The sequence below is a fragment of the Miscanthus floridulus genome, chromosome 2, assembly GCF_019320115.1.
Source record: "Miscanthus floridulus cultivar M001 chromosome 2, ASM1932011v1, whole genome shotgun sequence".
Taxonomy (NCBI): Eukaryota; Viridiplantae; Streptophyta; class Magnoliopsida; order Poales; family Poaceae; genus Miscanthus; species Miscanthus floridulus.
Window position 1 is genome coordinate 49785981 of NC_089581.1, and position 19512 is coordinate 49805492.

General features: G+C 43.5%; 2 protein-coding genes and 1 pseudogene across 2 annotated transcripts; 2 read left to right on the forward strand and 1 right to left on the reverse strand.

Annotated features, from left to right (window-relative positions):
• Positions 1-3818: 3818 nt before the first annotated feature.
• On the forward strand, positions 3819-4772 carry LOC136538740 (uncharacterized). The gene is made up of 2 exons (XM_066530703.1): positions 3819-4133; positions 4290-4772. Exons 1-2 carry the CDS (start codon positions 4049-4051, stop codon positions 4508-4510), a joined length of 306 nt encoding a protein of 101 aa, XP_066386800.1. The 5' UTR covers positions 3819-4048; the 3' UTR covers positions 4511-4772.
• A 4696-nt stretch (positions 4773-9468) lies between these two features.
• LOC136538741 (uncharacterized) lies at positions 9469-10090 on the forward strand. Its single transcript, XM_066530704.1, has 2 exons — positions 9469-9652; positions 9775-10090. Exons 1-2 carry the CDS (start codon positions 9607-9609, stop codon positions 10008-10010), a joined length of 282 nt encoding a protein of 93 aa, XP_066386801.1. The 5' UTR covers positions 9469-9606; the 3' UTR covers positions 10011-10090.
• Positions 10091-11036: 946 nt separating this feature from the next.
• LOC136523661 (sphingoid long-chain bases kinase 1-like) lies at positions 11037-18824 on the reverse strand (annotated as a pseudogene).
• Positions 18825-19512: the final 688 nt, after the last annotated feature.

Sequence of the window (19512 nt, forward strand, 5' to 3'; positions counted from 1 at the left end):
CAGTCCTTAGGGTCTGTTTGGTTCAGTTGTAAGCTGTAAAAAAAACTATTGTAAGCTGTGAACTATGAAAAAGCTATTGCGAGCTATGTGAGTTTTAAGTTGTTTGGTTAGAATAACTACTGAAACCTATCATCTCTCTTTATCTTATTTGAAATAGGTGTAAAAAGTTTGTCTATTTCCACCCATTTGAAAAAACAGGAAGGTGAAAGCCAAAAACAGGGTCCAAATTGCTACGAAAATTGCACTATATGAAAAAAAATCTGCTTTTAGAAAAGTAGCTTCGGGCTCTACATGTGTAGTTAGTGTTCTATTTTTTGGCGGTAGAAGCACTTTATAGAAGCTTAAACCAAACACAACTTAGTCTTCACGAGTATCCTTTGCACTAGACACTGTGGTGGCCATTCTTGAAACTGACTAATGTGATTATCCACTATAAAAACATATGTTAGTCTACAAGCACTTGTGCTCATCAATCACCGAAATCCCAAAACACCAAATTGGGACCTAGATGTGTACGTAGGTGAGCTTATATTCTCTCACACTAGCAACATTTGTACCATGCCAATTTGCCAAGTGTTACACGTATTTGAACAATTTATAAGTTGTTAGACTAATCTAAACGCATATACCATGTTATTGTATGGTTGATGTTATGATGTATTTTATTCTTTATTTGGCATTGGGAGCCTCTCTTCAATATGGTAAAGTAGTGGAATGAGTGGCTAGGGCTATTGTTGAACAGATAAACACCGTCTCAAAATAAATACACATCTCGCACTTCGAGAAATCAACTAATCTTTAATTTGACCAAATTAAAATAAAAATATTAATATTTATGATATTAAATAAACATTATTAGATTAATCACGTTGTATATTTTTATAGTAAACCCTTTTTATAGTTATAAATATTAATAGTATTTTTAAATCTAGTTAAACTTGAAATTAGTTAACTCCTCGAATAATGAGATGTGCACTCGTTTTGGGACGAAACTGAGCACAATGGGCAATATATTGAAGGATGCATTAGACCTTAGAGTAGAGCAGAGACAACATGCAGAGACAGCATGCATGTCCGCTAGTGTCGTCCGCCAATGGACAAACATTTGCGGCAATTTCTTCTTCCTTTAGCAATAGTACCCCAACCATGTAGGCTCTCTTCGGATGGTATGGTTATAGAGGAATTTGAATGGTTTAGAGGAATTTATGAGAGAAAAACATTATTCTAGATAAAAGAAAAAAGAAGCGGCAAGCCGGGTCGCTGACCCGTTGCCGCTTGCTACGGTTGCATGATGCCGCGTCGCTCAAACCTGCAGCGCCAAATCCGTAGGTGCGGTGCCTACACAACTCAATGGTGCGCCGAAGATACGCCCTAGCCAACTCCCGGCTCCCGTGTCCGGCCACTCGTCGACACACTTGCCGATCCAGCTGCCGGCCGGGCGTCTGCTGTAAAAGCCGCGCGGTCGATCACTGTCTCCTTCCCGGCCGGCCCCTAGGGCTAGGTAGCCCTATCCAGCCCCTAGGCTTAGCTAGCAAGACTGCAAGAGCCAGTCTCGCGCGCGCACACAGGCAGCCTCGCCTGGCCAATGAGCCCCGCCGGTCGTGCCGCGGCATGCCTCGCGCCCAGCTTTCACCTCATGTCCTTCCCCGTCCCCGGCCCCTGGCCCGCCAGCTACCTGCTCCTTATCCTCCCTCGATCGATCGCAAAAGTGGAACTGACATTGACCGCGCGCGCGCGCGACCAAAAAGGAGAGCCACCACTTCCGCGTTATCTCCCCCTGGAATGCGGCCCGCCTCTTTTCCGCGCTTGCGGATCGGACAGAACGATAGCTAGCGTCGCACTTGGGATTAGAAAATGGGCCTCGCCACATTCGTATCCGGCTCCCTCGATCGTCTTTTCCGGAAAGCGATAGAAATGCTTCCTGCGTGCCCCTGCGTATATATTGTTGCGCTAGCTGCACCTGCACCCGATCCGCAGATCGATCGTATCGCTCCGAGATACTACTGGCCGCGCAAGCTTGCAGCAGCTGCTGGTTCATCAGTCTCTGGATCGACTGGAGACGCACGCGGGATTCCGATCCTCTTGTCGTAGTGCAGTTGTTTATTTACAAGTCTCCCATTCACTCTTCCACAAAGGTGGAAGAACGCCTGCATGATACAGATCACTGGCGAATGATCGATCGTACTATATAATTCGGTCGACAAGCTTTATGTGACAATAATGATCAGGATCATGCATGGCTGCATTTGTTTATACAGGCCTATAGCAACTTGCGCTTCCCGCCACTGACCGCAAAGCAGATCGAGCCGCCGCGCACAGGCACAGAAACATCGCTAGTGTATAGTATGCTATGCTATAGCGCGCGATTGGTCTGGTCGCTCTGAGAGATGCTGCTCATCTGCAACTCCCGCGGCACGAACGAACTGAGTGGACAGCTACTGAACGCGACGGCTCCATCGGGGACACGATGGAACGCGGCGTCTGCATGCGCGCTAGCTACTGTATGCTATCGCTAATCGATCATCAAGCCTGCTCCAGCTGGGGACGAACGAGACCGGTAGTGGCATTTCCAGACGGCTCCTGTCGACCGAGGACGTGCATGCGCGCACTTCAAATAATGCATAGCTGGGGGCCGGGTTGGATCATCGTCAGGCGAGAGTGCCGAGATCAGAAAGCTGGCTGGTGGATAGCTGCATGCGTACTTCGAAGGAACAGGACATTGGTCGAAAAAGGGGGACGACATATATACATGATTGCCCTTTTGACGGGATTGTCAGGGTCCCTGTTGCGCCCAGATTTGGAAATATACGTAGCATGTCGGATAGCTCATGCCCTCATCGGATTGCTACTACTAGGTGAATTCGAGAGAGTATTTGGAAGGAGGCTTCTCAGTGTCCGGACGGATTGGTTACAGAGTTTCTTGCAGCAAAGTTGTACGCAAATAGTTGCGCTTGCGCACATGCATGAAGGATTTTATTTACATGTATATGGCCCTATATATAAGTTTGTTTAGGGTCTGATTAGGGCCGGGTCCGTGCCGTAAACTGGTGGCACCTGATTCACGTTGCTGGTGGATGCTCGTCTCAAGACCTAAGATGTTCACCGGAAAAGAAGTCAAGCACTAATTGATGATGCTTATATTCTCACATTTTTTTTCTGAGTGGAACAGTATTAGTGCTTTTTTTCTCAAATAACACTGTGCGCGCAGCCCCACGCACTCGGTCCTACACATGTGCACAAAACCTACTCATACGAGTACATTGGAAAGATTGAGTTGACAGATCTCGAGATTAACAAAGTCGTCGTGGATGTCTCATTGTCGACATGTCGCCAAACATTGAAATAATAATATCGCTAACGAGCACTCGTGCCAAGCCTAGAACTTAAATCTAGTTGGGCTGGTTCCACCACAAGAGTTGAGCTAAGTTCAGTTCGCAACAATATTTGCCATGTTCGTTTGGCTGATAAGTCATGGCTGAAAGTATTGTTGGCTGATTTATTATGAGAGAAAAATATTGTTCGTTGGCTGAAAAAGTACAGCTTATAAGCCAAGCGAACATGGCAATTAGTGCTCATCATCAATCATCATATAGTGACAAATTTTACTTTGCATTACCGGCTACTAGTAGTAGTAATTAATATCTTTGTGAAAGCATTCTAGCAAGATACGATCATCATGTCCTAATTAACCAGCCATTTATATATTCTACATTAGCTTGTGATGCAAGTTGGCAGTTGGATCAGCTATATTATTGTTCCACCATACCAGCAAAACCGTCTCAGCGTCACACCAAATGTACTTCCGCTCTCCTCGCCTGCTTTGCTGCTACTAGCGCCTCCGCCAGCTTTCCAACTTCCGCAGCTCGACCGCCACCACTATATAACGCGCACCAGAGCCGTAACGCCGCCAGCCAGCTCGTCATCTCTCCTCACTTCTATATCAAGCCACACGGCCGCCGGCGTACCGGAGCTGCAGTGCCGCCGCCTCTCTCAATTCCCATATCCCACAGGAACAGACAACAGATAGAGAGAGAGAGATCGGATTCGAATGGCTCGGGAAGCTGCGTGCTGCACCGCCGTCTCCAAGGCGCTCACTGCTCGCGTCCTGCTAGTTCTTGCGACCACCTTTACCGGTAAGCAAGCATATATATACTGCACACGGCAAGAGGACGACGCGAGCTTTGCATCCTTGCTATTTGTTATACTGTGTAGCTTGCTGTGCCTGTGTGCTTGGAGAAACTGACGCTGATCATGATCCGCGTGCCGTGCGCGCGTGCGGTGGTTTGCAGTGGTGGCGGTTATTCTGCCGGCGACGGCGCGGGCGGCGTGGGTGGACTACCCGTCGGGGGTGCCGTGCGGGGAGACCATCCCCGTGGAGCAGTGCGACCCCGGGGACGCGGCGGCGAACAGCGCGTGCATGGACATGTGCCACTACGGCGGGTGCCAGCGCGGCGGGCAGTGCGTGTCGCTGGGGCTCGCCAGGGGCCGGGGCTGCCACTGCAAGTGCTAGGCCTAGGCTAGCTGGCCAATCGAGCTGCTGTGTTGGCAGGCAGGATCATGCAGCGGCCAGCGGCAGAGGGAATTTGGTGGTGCACTTTTGTACACTAGCCGACTAGTCGTATGGTATGGTAGGTGACGGGGCCGGTTACGCTGAGTATCACTTTCTTTTGTAAGTTTTGTTTGTTCTTATTCTGCCTTTAGTTGGTGTGCACAGCCTGCAAGTGAGTTTTGAGTTTTGAGAGAGAGAGAGAGAGAGAGGTATAATAAGAGAAACAGAGGAGACAGAGAATCGTCAGATGCTTTTCGCTCGCTCGCTTGCATGTCTGCCTCTTGCTTTTTTTTATTTTACTAGCAAATATGTCGTACGATGGAAAAAAAAAACTATCAAACGCTAATGAAAACAAGAACATAAATGCTATATATCTGTGTATGTTTTACTATTCCTATAAAAAAATAAAAATTATTTTTTTATGGTGATCATGACATCCCCGATATCAGTTAATATTGACAATAATATGATAGTATCATATTAAGTCTATCGAATTAGAACACAACATTGATAGATTTTTTTATACTATTCTAAGGCACAAAAGGTATTACCTTCACTCCAACAGATTGTTAAAACCTCATCTCGATTTAGGAGAGGGGAAGGTTTCTCCTTTCTTCAGGAGAGATGGTAGTGAAATTAGGAGATGTCCTAAGGAATACAGGGATAAGAGATGTGTGAAATGAGCCGGTCTTAAGGGACGTCAAAATTAAAAATTCCAATAAAAGAAAATTTTGTCATTTGATTATCCTATTCTCCTTCCACATACTCCTAGTAGATTTCAGTGAACTGCATTGGCAGTCTACTCATTTTTTTTCAGTAAGAAAAGGAATAGTATCTTCTCCTTAAAATTATAAGATATGTTTCTTGAATTCCATACTTCGTTACATTGACATTTGTAAGTAAGGTTTTTTTTTTTCATTGTCGTGCATGCGTGATCCTCAGACAAAGCACTACACGGAGCAGCAAAAGCCTTCACCCATCATCCTCTTTTTCTGATCTACAAGCAAGGCCCCTGAAACCTTCTCTGTTCTCTCATCGAACTTCAGCAACCAGTGGTGCGCCATATCCGTGTTGGATCTGAACTCAAATTCCGTATACTAGAGTAGAGAAGTCGGTTTATGCCAGCCGCCCCCTAGGGGATATCAAATTCAATCCTCGCTGGGACATCGCCCGTGCGCGCCCCGAAAGTGGTCATCGCTCCACAACCTCTGGAGCGCTTGCTTGAACTACCGCATGGCGAGGCTGTTCGAGATGGTGGTGTCCACCAGCGCTCGGGCTCACCACCAACGCTTGGTCTTGTCATCCATTTGTTCAGTTGCCACCACCGCCATCTCACTGACATCCTGCTCGCCGCATCTCTTCTCTCGTCGTGCGAAAGAAGCAGAGAGACGGATGTGCGCCTGGCCCTAGTGCCTGCTGCAGCGATGACTTTGAAGAAGCTAGCATGTTGTTTTGTTCCATTAATCAAAGCAGGTTGCTCTTTCCTTGTATTAGCTCGATCGACGTCTCTAGCCTGGTCGATCTCCTTCAACCTCTGTGCGTCCCAGCTCGGCGTCTTCAACGACCAGCCCGACCTCTTTGAACTTCCGTGCGTCCTAGCGAGAGCGTCAGTCTCCTGTAGTGATATTTGTAGTGCACCCAAGAGATGTTGCGACGCTAGCAGATACGTAGAGTCCTAGCCAAATACGGAGGGCCCAAACACGAGCAAGGAGGTTTTGGCCTTCCTGTGTTTTCTTGAATCGTGGATGCAGAATTGGACGAACAGATAACCAGAATACATGTTCTTTTGATGGGCGAATAAATAGGGGTACTTAATATTAGGCAGAGTCGTGGGATACTCAGGATTAAAGGATCTATTTGGATTAGGATTTGGATTCGTACCTATCCAGGTTAGTTCAAAAAGGCCTACATATGTTACTATATATATATATATATATATATATATATATATATATATATATATATATATATATATATATATATATATATAACAAGAAAGTTGTAGAGAGATGAAACGGTTTTCACATTTACGGAGGTAGTTAGAGGAGGTTATACCAAAAAAAATGGGTACCAAAACATAGGTTGAAATTTTGCATTTTTATTATTAGGTATATATTTTTTTTCTAAAAAGGTGATGCTAGTTGAGGGCTGAGGCGTAGTAGTACGTTAAGCTTATTGCAGATCAATCGAGTTGATCTGCACCACAAGAAAGCCTATTCCGGAATATGGCGCTAGCGGTGCAGTCGGTTTTCCTCTGTTTCGCGCAATCACGGTACGGGCCCACGCCTTCCGGACTTCGCTCGACCACACCTGCATCACCCGCGTCCACGCGGGGCCCATGCCACCTGAACGTCGCCTGCGATGGGACTGCTCGCGCCCCCTCCCGCTTCCCACACGCATACCATATGCAACACCTGGTCTACATAAAAAAAAGATAGATGAAACACTTGAAACATGTATCTGAAACACTTACAAAAATAATTGAAAACCATTGCAATCGTCCAGATAAAACACCTGCAACATATGTGTGAAACATATACAACATCCAGATAAACACACTTGCAACGTACGTCTGGAAAACAAATGAAACATTAGGGATATACACTTGCAACATACGCGTACAACTATTGCAACATATGCAACATCCCGATCTACTTTTGTAACATGCATGTGAAACAATTGAAACATACCTCTAAAGCATTTGAAACATTTCAAATGTACACTTGCAACATGCATCATATCCTGGTGTAGCCTCCTCCACCGTCTACGTCGGGGCGCCGCAGCCGTAGCAGGAGGCGAGGGTGGAGGGTTTCCGCGCCAAGGCCAGCGCTTCTCCTTGCGCCGGCGTTGTCGTCGAGCAAAGCGGATAGCGGAGCAGGAGCAACGACATGAGCAGCAGGGCAGGCACGCGGACCAGCGGCCGGCAGGAGGAGTGGGGCGGGCGCGCAGAGCATCACCAGGAGGAGCGGGGCGGGCGGGGGAATGGGAGAAGGACAGTGATGATGAATTGACTGGATATTAATAAACAAAGGTTGTGTCACATGGTCAAGCACCCCGTGTCCATCCGATACTCGAGTAAAGGTCAGACGCTCGGATCCAAGAATTACTGTTCTAAGTAACACTTTCATCGGTACGATGTTCTTGGCACGTCAAAATCTTGTGACAGATAGCTTCTTCCTCCAAACAGCAGCGGCATGGACCCCGAGCTCTCTGAAGTTCTGAACGCCGCCGTATTACCCAGCTCGACACCTATAGTCTGGAGACAAATATTTAAACTTGCTCCGTTCGCTTGAGCTAATTTTTAGCTATATAACCATGTTTTTCTCTCACAATATTTCAACATAAGCATCAGTATAAGCTAAATTTCAGCATAAACGAACGAAGTGCTTGCTATACATACTAGTACTACTATATAGAGAGGCAGCGTATATGGCAACCTCTTATACATAAAGATCACAGATTTAATACCATCCCTCGTTCCTGAAATACAAGGTATCCAAAAGATTAACTTGCTTACTTTCCTAGTAAGACATGATTTAAAAAAGATTATATGCATGCCATTATTTTTGGTTACCAATTACATTGAGTCATTCTAGGCAAGATCATGTTTAAAAGACATGTATAGATGGGGTTTAAAAGGCAGTCACACGTGGATAGGATTGAATAGTCTAAAATACATTATAATTTAGAATAGACTAGCAAAACATGCCCGTGCGTTGCAGCGGAATGTACAGCTTACTAAGTGGTCTCATGGACAACTTGTGATTTAAAGATTTATGCAATGGTCTCGTTATTTGTTCTAATACGTCTTCGAATCGAATTCCATACTACCTAGATATGTACCGCTCTAACTCGTATATCGGTTTGTTTTAAAATTAGATTCCATACTATGCTTTGACACGTCATGTTAACTCGTACAACACGGGAGAGGGATCTGCTCCAATATGTCTTGGAATCAAATTCCATATCGCCTAGAGAAATTTTACCACTTTAATATTATATAAGTATAGATATAGCATAGATATAGATATACATATTTATTATTTTCTGTTTATAAGATACGTCTTCGAATCAAATTCCGTACTACCTAGATATGTACTGCTCTAACTCATATATCGGTTTGTTTTAGATTTAGATTCTGTATTGTGCTTCGACACGTCATGTTAACTCGTACAACACGGGAGAGGGACTGCTCCAATATGCCTTGGAATCGAATTGGATATCGCCTAGACAAATTTTAGCACTTTAATGTTATATAAGTATAGATATACATATACATATTTATTATTTTCTTTTTATAAGCTCAGGTGGCAGTGGCGTGACACATATACATATTTGCATTTAATAAATATAATAAATTCAATATACATATCCATATAAGTATAGATATACATATATATATTTGCATTTAATAAATATAATAAATTCAGTCATTTACCAGCTGTTCTGATTTTTATTAACAGCTCAGGTGGCAGTGGCGTGACGCATATTTGCATGGTAAAGGAAAAGAGCCTCTGGCGCTGAAACTGGCTGAAAAACACTGTTCCGGCTGAATTGTTGTGAGAGAAAAATACTATTCCAGCTAAAAAAAGAAGTCGAACAAGCTATTTTTAAGAAAAGCGAACGTATGTATTCTTATAGCAGCAGTCAGGAATCGGTGATATCAAAAAAAAAAGGCCTGCCGTGATACGCGCATCCTAATTAGCCAGCCAATTAATCAATAATACATACAATTAGTTGACAGTCGGATCATATATATTTGTATGTACTACTAGTATACAATTAGTATGCTATAGTGAACAGTACCCGCGTCGTGTCACGTGTTCTTGCACCACCCCCAGTCCCCAGTCCCCACCATGCCTTCGCCGCGCCGCTTACCAATCCTCCCTGGCGGCGGCGGCGGCGGTACCGGGTACCCGTGAGGCCGTGACCCCCCCTACCCCTATTTTCGTAGTTCGCACCGAACGCCACAGGGCCGCCCAGCCAGACGACATCGTTGTCGCCGCCTCGCGTCCCAGGTTCCCAGCGCGCCGGAGCAGAGGATCAACAGAGATCGCATGGCGCGCGTCCTCGTCGACTTCGTCCTCGTGGCCACGCTCACCGGTAAGCCCGTCGTGCGAGAGCTCGCCAGTGCCGTCTCGCGTGGCGCGGCATGCATGCATGCACTCACTCACTCATCCGATCGATCCGAGTATCTGATCCGCGCGTGCTGGCTTTGCATGCAGCGGTCCTCCTCCTCGCGGCGGCGCCTCCTCCTCCGGCGAGGGCGGCGTGGGTGGACTCGGACTACCCGTCGAGCGTGCCGTGCGGGGTGACCATCCCCGTGGAGCAGTGCGACCCGGCGGTCGCCGCGGCGAACGCCGCGTGCCGGGACATGTGCCACTACGGAGGGCGGCGAGGCGGGCGGTGCGTGTCCCCTGGGCGGCTCGCGCTAGTGCAGGGATGTCATTGCAGGTGCTAGCTCGCCGACCGCCACCGGGCGGCGGCGGCCGGGGGACGCAATGTCCTTCCTGTGGGCTGTGGGAATAACAAGCCTGCATCTGCATGCATGACAGGTGTGCAGATAGCAGTGACCTAATCGTATCTATAGCTCTGTTTGTTGATGTTGTGCTACAGCACGCAATGTGTTTTGTTCTGCGCATTCAGTTGTTCTTTTCTTTAGCAAAAATTGCATGTTCCGGCTGCTGCCAGTGCCAAGCAGTATCAACATGCACCGGTTATTTGCTAGTGCGATGACTGCGTAATACTCTCTCCGTCCAAAATACATACGTTTTAGCTTTTCTAGATATATTGAATCTACTATATTTGCATTTTTTTTAGACCAAACACATACGCTCTGAGCGTACACACCCCCTATGAACCTATGAACACCTCAAAAAAAAATTGACCGTTACAGAAGTGGGCTAAAACATGATCCATTAATGCAGTACTAATGGGCTTTTAATAAGGGACGGCTTTAAAGCCCATGAGTGGAGGTGAAACATGCAACATTAATTAGTATCATATCGCTAGTTAACGTTGAGATAGAGAGTCCTCCTTCCTATATAAATGTACCAACACCCATGGAAAAAGATAAGTCTCGGTCCTTCCCAGCATGAGTTGTTAAGTGTATGACAAAAATCATGTATCGAAAAAAACCAAAACGTTTATCATTTAGAATGAAGTATATCAAGGCGAATAAGCTTATATATTACATGAAGTGCCACTCAGCGAACACTGTTTTCACACAGCAACAGTCCAAGGAAATAGAGGCAACTCTGCAGCAGCGACATTCGTAGGAATGCTACTAACCCGCGCCTCCATCACGCCGAGCAGTAACTGGAGAGGTCTGAGTTGACAACGGCCGCCTTGCTCAGTGTCCAACCAACCTGTTGCCAAAGTCCTTATCTGTCTGGAGAGTGCTTACTCAATGTCTGTTCTCTCATTATCACTGTGTAGCCTTACGAGCGAGCATATCAAGCATGCTGCTTGTTTGTAATGTCAGTTTTTCCTTGCATGCTTAGAGAGAGACAAATCAGGGCAGGCCAGGCAAGGTCTAGGGCTCCAGGCAGGCCAGGTACATGAACAGCTACCACAATCTTTCTCACAACCAGCGCCAGCCAGGGCAGCTACATGAACATCTGCCGCAATCTTCCTCACAACCCCAACCGAAATTTGCCTCATGGTAACATGTTCCTAGTACGAGCACTGCTTGCTGGCAGCATACAAAACGAGGGATGAGAGCGCCTCCCTGAAGCTACGCTGCTTATTCCCCAGCAGAGAATACCACATCTCAGAAACACTCGTATGGCAGGCAATGTTTACAAATTAGTACACAGCTCATACATCATCACAGTTTACAAATCACAAATGAAAAAGAGGCAGCATCACCACAAAATATCGTTCATCCCTTTCTGCTGAAACCCTACGCTGTACTGGGAATGCAACAGTCCTATAGTCTTATTCACACTTTGCAAACACAACAAACTGATCAAGGACACAGCACTGGTGTGTTGTCCCTATAATAGGCCCTATAATAGGGGTAATGAGTATATCAAGTGGCCTGCATCAGAGACCTCCAAACACACCCCGGGGGTGGAGGTGGACACTATGTTCTGGAGCAAGTACACTCATCAGGATGGTTGTATAGTAGATGTATTCTATCCGACGAGAAAAAGGCAAAAGCAAGAGGTGCGCAACAAGCTGCTGTCTGAGATAGGCTTTGGCTTTACATCTGGATAAATAGCACCCACCCAGCACCTTCTGCTCATCAACCACAAATGTACATCTCTGGAGCTGAGTGTCAGCTAGGCTGTTCTGACTTCTGAATATAATTACTGAATGTGGATGCGGACAAAATTCCACGGTTCGCCACTTGTACAGGTGCAAGATTCTGGGCTGATCCTCAGAGCTGCAGACAGTCCGCAGAGTAGTGTATTTACAGCTACTGTACAGGGTTTTTCACTGGCCGGCCCATCAATTGGCATTGTTGAGGCAACAAACTACAGCGAACTTGCCCCTTGACATGGAGTAGTTCACCATCAATACCACATCCATCGTGTGTATTTGGGCCTGCCTTGAGCCTCACAGACTTCACCTGAATTTAGCACAGCAATAAAATGAAGAGTTAAAAAAAACTTTCACATGAAAAATTCTGAAAGAATGATAAACACATAAATCATTAACCATGGCAACTGTCCAATGGTTGTGACATTCGCATGAAATGCCATGGAAATAAATTCCATGACAGTAAATCATACAAGAACATGCATGACAGAAAGCATGGCATTCATCAAGGCATCAAGCCAAAATCAAAGCAACACTATCATGTATAGAGTAATGGAAGATTCAACACTAGGCAAAGAGAAGCAGCCATAGCATACCTTTACATATTCTACATTTGGAAGAGATATGTGCTTTCCAAACTGCAAAAGCACCAAAAATCTCAGTAATCTCAGTCTTCCACTTCCACCAACTAACAGCAGGTCCAAACAATTGTCATCATATTCAGCCTTGGGAGCAACAACCTGAGAGCTCAGACTCTGCACAGTCTTGCATGAATGGTTGCACACCAGTACACCAAGATAGCAGCCCTTTCCTAACTGTCCATCTTTCATCTAAGCTCGGTACCAGCTCCTTAGTCAGACCAAGCTCAATGTCCTCGCGAGGACTATGGAGCTCAATTGAAGTATCAGGTTCCCAGTTAGGTTGATTATCCCATTTAGGTTCATCGTCCCACTTTGGTCCTGAATCCCATACAGCCACAGGTCCAGGATCAGAAATTGTGGACGACGTGTCCTCTTTGTCTGCGTTAACCTTAGAGGATTTTGCATCATTTGTAGCAGACAAGCCTGGCCTTGCCTTTTCAGTCCTTGATTTTGACTTAGATCTACGCCAGTTGGGAGTAGATGTACCATGGGAATGGGGATGAAGCACTTCTTCTGGTTCTTTAAATGTGCTCCCTCTCCCTAATGATAAGCGCTTTGATTTCGGGTCAAGTGCACGAACAACCTCAGAAGGTTCATTATTTGCACAAGGACTACAAACCTCCAGCTCTGCCCCAGACATAATGCCTGTAGACATTATTGAATCAATGCTAGATAAACTTGAGGCGCGTGGTAAACATTCTGCTCTTGATCTCCAAACTACATCATCATATAGATCAGATGCATCGACCTTTTCTTGTCCTGCCAAAATTTTATGCTCAGCGCCATTGACATCTGACACTGGAAGATATTCCAATTCAAAACTGTACTTTGGCAAACACAGGAATTTGAGAAAACCAGCTACAAAGTATCGTAAAGGACCAAAATGCTTCTGATATTTCTCTGAGAGCTCAAGAACTGCAAGAGATGATGGAACGTCACTTTTTTTAATAGCAGAAAAACTAAAAAGTGACCTAAAGCCTAGCTCAAAGGCTAATTTTAGAGAACCAAGACAGATAAAAAGTCTGACATGTTGAATATTTACCATCGCTAACAAAACCAAAATATGATACGGTTGTGCCATAATGCATAGTCCCACTTTGAATCCATTCAACAGAAAAAACATCAATAGGTGTAAGACCTCCCTGCAACCAACAGGTGGTTCAATAAACATTTACATAGAACCACACATACCCACATCAAACTGTTCAAGCTAAAACTTAAAAAAGTACTGAAGAACATCTATTGATTAAATTATGCAATCAAATGTACAAACAGTAGACAGATAGACATACCATACTTTCACCTATTGAAAAGCTTTAACTTGCAACAATTAAACTTGCTTCATCAACTATTTTTCAATCTTCTAAGGTACTTATTAACAAAGAAAAAGCATGCTTGAGAAGGAGGACTGGATGAATCAGGCAGCATTATACTAAGCCTATAAATTTCATGTAGGTATGTTTCCCTTTTTTGCCTTTCCTAATATAATATATAATTTCAAAAGCACAGTTGCTCCAAGTAGACATTATGACAGGAGTTATGGCGGCTTATACTCAATTCAGAATACATCAGATTTGCAGTTTCAGTACTAGAAAGGTTAAAAGGACTTTCTGACACTAGTGTGACTGAAACCCTACATGAGACAATGTTTTAACCACTCTACTCTCTAGGATGCCTCAAAGCACTGGAGAAACAACATAGCCAGCAAGGATAGAGCTACAGAAGAAAACTTGAGCTACTTATCCTACATCAAGATCACAGGCAAACCCAATTAGTGAGCATCTAGTATGGAGAAACATGGGTGGTGCTGACAGCACGATGGCAATACACAGCCACTGGAATGCACCATTTAACATGGATGTGTAGTGTGTCAACAGCAGGGTAACATTACATGGCCAAGTGAATGTAGAGGAGAGATGGTAACTTGGACATACAGAAGATTGCACATGTAAAGAAGTTAGCTTGTTCAATCATACCAATACTGAGAAAAAGAGAGATGATATGAAGACAGGTAGATTCGGGATTGCATGGGCAACGAAGTGACATTGTAGGATGGCAATTGTGGGAATAAAGGGGCAGGAAAAAAATCCAAGATTAGATATGCTTATCTCTTCGTAATTCAAAATCACCATTAATCACAAACAAAACATGTAGTTCACTTCAACCTAGCTCATAATAGAATATTTTACAGCAGGGAAATGAATAGCCACAGCTGTCAGTTACATGCAAATACCAAATAGGAGCACAAAGACACAGAAGATGAAGTAGAATTGAAACAAAACAAAGTGTTCTTTACCCTGACAATTGACAATGCTGCAGAAATTGGATCCTTGACACCCAAGACTGTCCAAATAAGTGAGTTATCAGACCCAGCAGGTATTATACCTATTGGAACAGAGGCAGCCATATTTTGATCATCTCTGCATAGAAGACCATTGAGAACCTACACAATGGATTGATTACTACATCAGAACCTGTAGTTGACATACAAATTACTATTTCTGTGACATGCAAGGAAAGGATGGCTTCAGAGAACTAGCAAACGTACAAGGACCTAAATGGTGTTTCAGGAGGTATGGTAGTAGCAAACAAATAGGTCCCTCAAAACTTAGAACCACGGTGAGTAATACATCTGAACACGATTTAGAATTCCTATGGATTAAAAAAATCTAAAAACTTGGCATGGGAAAAATCATATATGATGTACAGAATTTCTTGTGTGCTCCTACATAAGATCCCCTGAAGGAAAACACTAACATGTTACATGCACTCAAGGACCCACGTGGGTAACACACAGTGACCTGCTAAACTCGTGTCTTTGCTTCATGAAAAAGGGTTGACCAGGTTAGTGTTCAGGCCAAGAGGTATCATATGCTAGTGTGACTCAGTTTAAGAACCCAATGCAAGTCAATCACCCCACAATTACTAAACTTGAGACATGTTGATAACCTCCGTTCAGACAAGACCCTAGAAGATAAGATTGTGAGCAAGTAGTTCCCGAAAGAGTAGGTCAAGTTGAGGAGTTACTAGGCCAGTTAGAAAATTGTTCTGGTTTATTGATGGCGAAAGCCACACAAGGTGTGGATGTCAGAAATGGGGTTGATAAGCCTGTCATTACAATCACCTTTTCTCTAGCAGGTTTAAAAACGCTGTAGCAAGAAAAGACACCTCGAAATCAGCAAAAAGGAATATATGCATGGATGAAACTAATAAGTACTAACCTCGTTTACAATTCCATCACCACCCACACATACAATACCTAGCAAATACAGGCAAAAAGTGAGGCAGATGATGAATGTAAAACACTAATCTAAGATGTGAAATTGTATATACCATCAGGACAGGTACTAAAATCAATAGTTGATACAAGAGATTTTGCATGACCAGCATGTGTAGTTTTTACCACTTCCATCTTGAAACCTGCAAGCTGTGGCTAGCACTTATTATTAAACCATACCAAAGTTCCTGAGATACTGAAAAAACACAGAATGCATTAACAATAAAAGTATGATGACATATATTTCTTTGTATATAAAAAAGGTTAATAACTTCAGCATTCTATGACTGCCACCACAGGTCAAGAATAGTCCTAAAAGGCACGATCATGAAGCAAGAAAACGACAGTAAGGCAGCAGAGACGAAACTATCTGAACATATAACAAGGGGTCAAGGGCTGAGCAGAGTTGAATCAGACATCTACATAATGGCATCAAAGTCATGATTCATTTAGACACCATGCTTTCTCAACAAGTTAGTCTACTAGGGTTGCATTTCCAACAGAATCTTGGACGAAAACTATAATTAGGAGCAAGGAGCAGCTTTCCAAAGTTTCAATTACCATTTTCCCAAAATATATGAACAATAACAACTAGATGCCTTGCCAACTACACATGACTTAGCCAGAGAACCTTTTATAATGAGTCCTGGTAAGACATGGATAACATGGTTCTTTGACAGCCACTAGATGCATGCTGATGCTTCTAAAGCACAGCAGAAGTCCCAGCTCGAATTTAACATAAAGAATATCCCAGTGAGATAATTAAAGTATGAAACCATAAAATTGAGATTGTCTATTATAAGAATACACACTAAATGCTCTAAGCAGGCTGGACCAATGAATTATACATAATTCTTCACCTACCTATCCATAAATATACACTGTCAACGTTTCTATTTGACTAGATAATGTTGGTATGACTGGGAACTTTGTAATTCGTTGTTTTTTCAGTTAAAACAGATATCTTAATACAATCACAAAACATGTAACACAAGCATAGCATGAAGTTTAGTTGAATGAAGATTGCCCTAACATTCGTCTTTGTATGAAACACCTGACTAAATATGATCTTGGGAAGCATGACTATAAGTTGACTAGATTCTCTTCGTTAATCTTCCTAGTAGAAGCGACAGCACAGATCCAATATTGAGATAAGATGCATGCTTTTACTCAGCTAGACATACCTTAAATATGGGTTCCACTTTTCCATGAAAAACTTTGCTAGATCTACCATGTCCAGATCGAGGGTTCAAGATGACAAGTATCTTTGGTGGAGACCGACATTTAACATAAGGATCAAACATGGCATCAAACTGAATGAGTTCAGAAGAATGCTTCTTGCTAGATGCCATGGGGTGAGGCAACAGGTTTATGTAGCATTGCTGGTCCGCAAAACTATTAACCCACCGAAAGGCCTCGTACGGAGAAGTGGATACGAACTTCAAGTCCTTTTGGGTTCTTCTAGGCTTCATAAAGCAGGAGAGTCCACTGGATCTTTTTTCAAGAGGACACGCATGCACAGTGAAATGCCGGAGACCAGAATTATATGATACCTGCATGGTCATTTGATATTAAATTGATTCCAAATGTTGTGGACACACAGTAGAACTGAAAAATATAGATGTGAGTTTTGCAAGTCAATGAGATAACTTACAGATACAATATCCTCAAGCTTAAGGATGTTAGAACCCCATATAAGGGCTTCAGTGCTGAGCCTGGCATCAAAGCAATTGCTACTAGACCCTGATCCAGACTGTTCACTCGATGAATTTTTTGCTTTGTTATCTAATGTAAGCTTCCCAGAATAAACTTCATACCCTAGCAAATCAGATTTCTCATCTTCAATTCTGATAGTATGTGTGCTCGGCTTTTCTGAATCCTTGGTGGCATCATCAGCATCCTTTTGCTTTGAGAATATTGATGAGTTGCTTGTTTCTGGAGATACAGGAGAAGGTTGTTGATCAGCTGCAGTGGGAGAACGCCTGCTATTTGTACGACGAAATATCTTATGGATTAACCCTCTTGGTGAAGTTAGCTTCTGCTCATGATGATCAGACTTCTGCATCTCTGACTTCTAAGGATATATCCAGTACATGGATAACATCGGGAGATGTTACATGTTAGAAAACATATGAAGCATCACTCAGGGAAGCTCATGAGAAGCCCACTCATCACTGAACCTGCAAAATGTGACTGGACATCAGCTTGACAAAAAGATGTTCTAAATTATTAAACAATTAAACACATGCTATAAACATATAATCTAATCTGACTAAAATATTATAGTTTTTAAAAAATAAAAATGAATGTTCTTAGATGTACATGCACCTGAATAGCCCAGAAAGTTTAAGATTTCTAAGGCCACACAGTTTAAGAAGGCATGAAAAAACTCATACACATTACACAAACAATATAAGATACAGGTAGTGCTTGAGGCATATCGACTATGGTCTGGTTGTCCACTCTTGAAAGGGAAGACCAAAACTCAGAAAATGGTTTGCAATGCTTCTAAGGATCTCTATGACTCTAACCAATAGACTGTGACTAACAAAAAGATCGCATAGCAGCCTTAGAGAAAACATGTTAGGTAGAATACAGGCTGGCTTTTTCAAAATATTAAAAGAGAAACAATTCTTCTACCTAAAATTAGAAACCAGAAGGCAAGGGTTTCATATTGGAAGGTACCAAGCAATTCCTAACAAACACTGTATCACATCCAAGCTTTAGAAGAGGTACAACTACAAGAAAGATGAACTTGCTCCAATCAGGGGCGGATCCAGTAAAGGGATATGGGAGTACACATGTACACCCAATAATTTTTGCGAAAACTTCGAAGTTAGGAGGCTTGTCAAATCAAATAGCTAAATAGCTTTAGGTTAGGGTTTCGGTGCTCAGCTTCGCACAGCATAAGGGAAGGGAAGAGAAGGGGTGGGAGTACCTGGTGGGTGCTCGTCGCCGCGAAGAGACCAACGAAAGCCTCAGCACCTGCACCTGGCTTAGGGCGGCGGCGGCACACCAGTCGTCTGAGAGCGAGAGGGGGGAGAGAGAGAGAGAGAACGAGGAGGGAAGAGGAACGCAGCGGACGGAAGGGGAATGCATGCAGGTCATCGACGGCGAGAAAAAAAAAAGACGCACGGGCGGGCTTTCTTGTGGGCCGGTTTTCTTCCACAGCTTCTTTGAAAATTTCTGTTTTTAATTTTTCTTTCTCTCCCTCTTAATTTTTTATTCTTGTCGATTTCATATCTATTCTCTTACATGTACCAATTTCACAAACCAAGAAGCTATAACAACATTTTTCTAAAATAAAAACAATTTTATCTTTGTAACAATTTCCCAAGTGAATATTAAATATTTTTGTGCTATAAACCTAGAATAATAGTTCCCATGAACTAGAAACCTTGCTATCATCAATAAAAAAAATGGTATGGACTCATATTTCCATGCTCCAACAATAACTAATAAAGAGTACTAACACTTCAATATCTCCTAAAAAATTTAAGTCTTCCTAGCACTCTCTTTCCATTATATAATTTACTTTCAAAAGATTTTTAAGCTGCAATAGTGTGGGGGTATGGCCCCCGGTATCCACAAGACATGACATGAGCCGCATCATCAGTGATGGCCCAGCCCACAAGACAAAGCTGTGCACCGCAAGATATTGTATAGTACCAAATATGATACTTTTCTTGTAACCCTATCCCTCCAGACTATATAAAGAGAGGTAGGGGTCCCCTAGCAGACAAGATACATACATCAGCAGTCACGCGATATCATACGAT

Coding starts and splice junctions, on each gene's coding strand:
- LOC136538740 (XM_066530703.1), top strand. CDS start 4,049: ATGGCTCGGGAAGCTGCGTGCTGCACCGCCGTCTCCAAGGCGCTCACT. Junction 4,134..4,289: donor TCTTGCGACCACCTTTACCG/GTAAGCAAGCAT, acceptor GGTGGTTTGCAG/TGGTGGCGGTTATTCTGCCG.
- LOC136538741 (XM_066530704.1), top strand. CDS start 9,607: ATGGCGCGCGTCCTCGTCGACTTCGTCCTCGTGGCCACGCTCACCG. Junction 9,653..9,774: donor CCTCGTGGCCACGCTCACCG/GTAAGCCCGTCG, acceptor CTTTGCATGCAG/CGGTCCTCCTCCTCGCGGCG.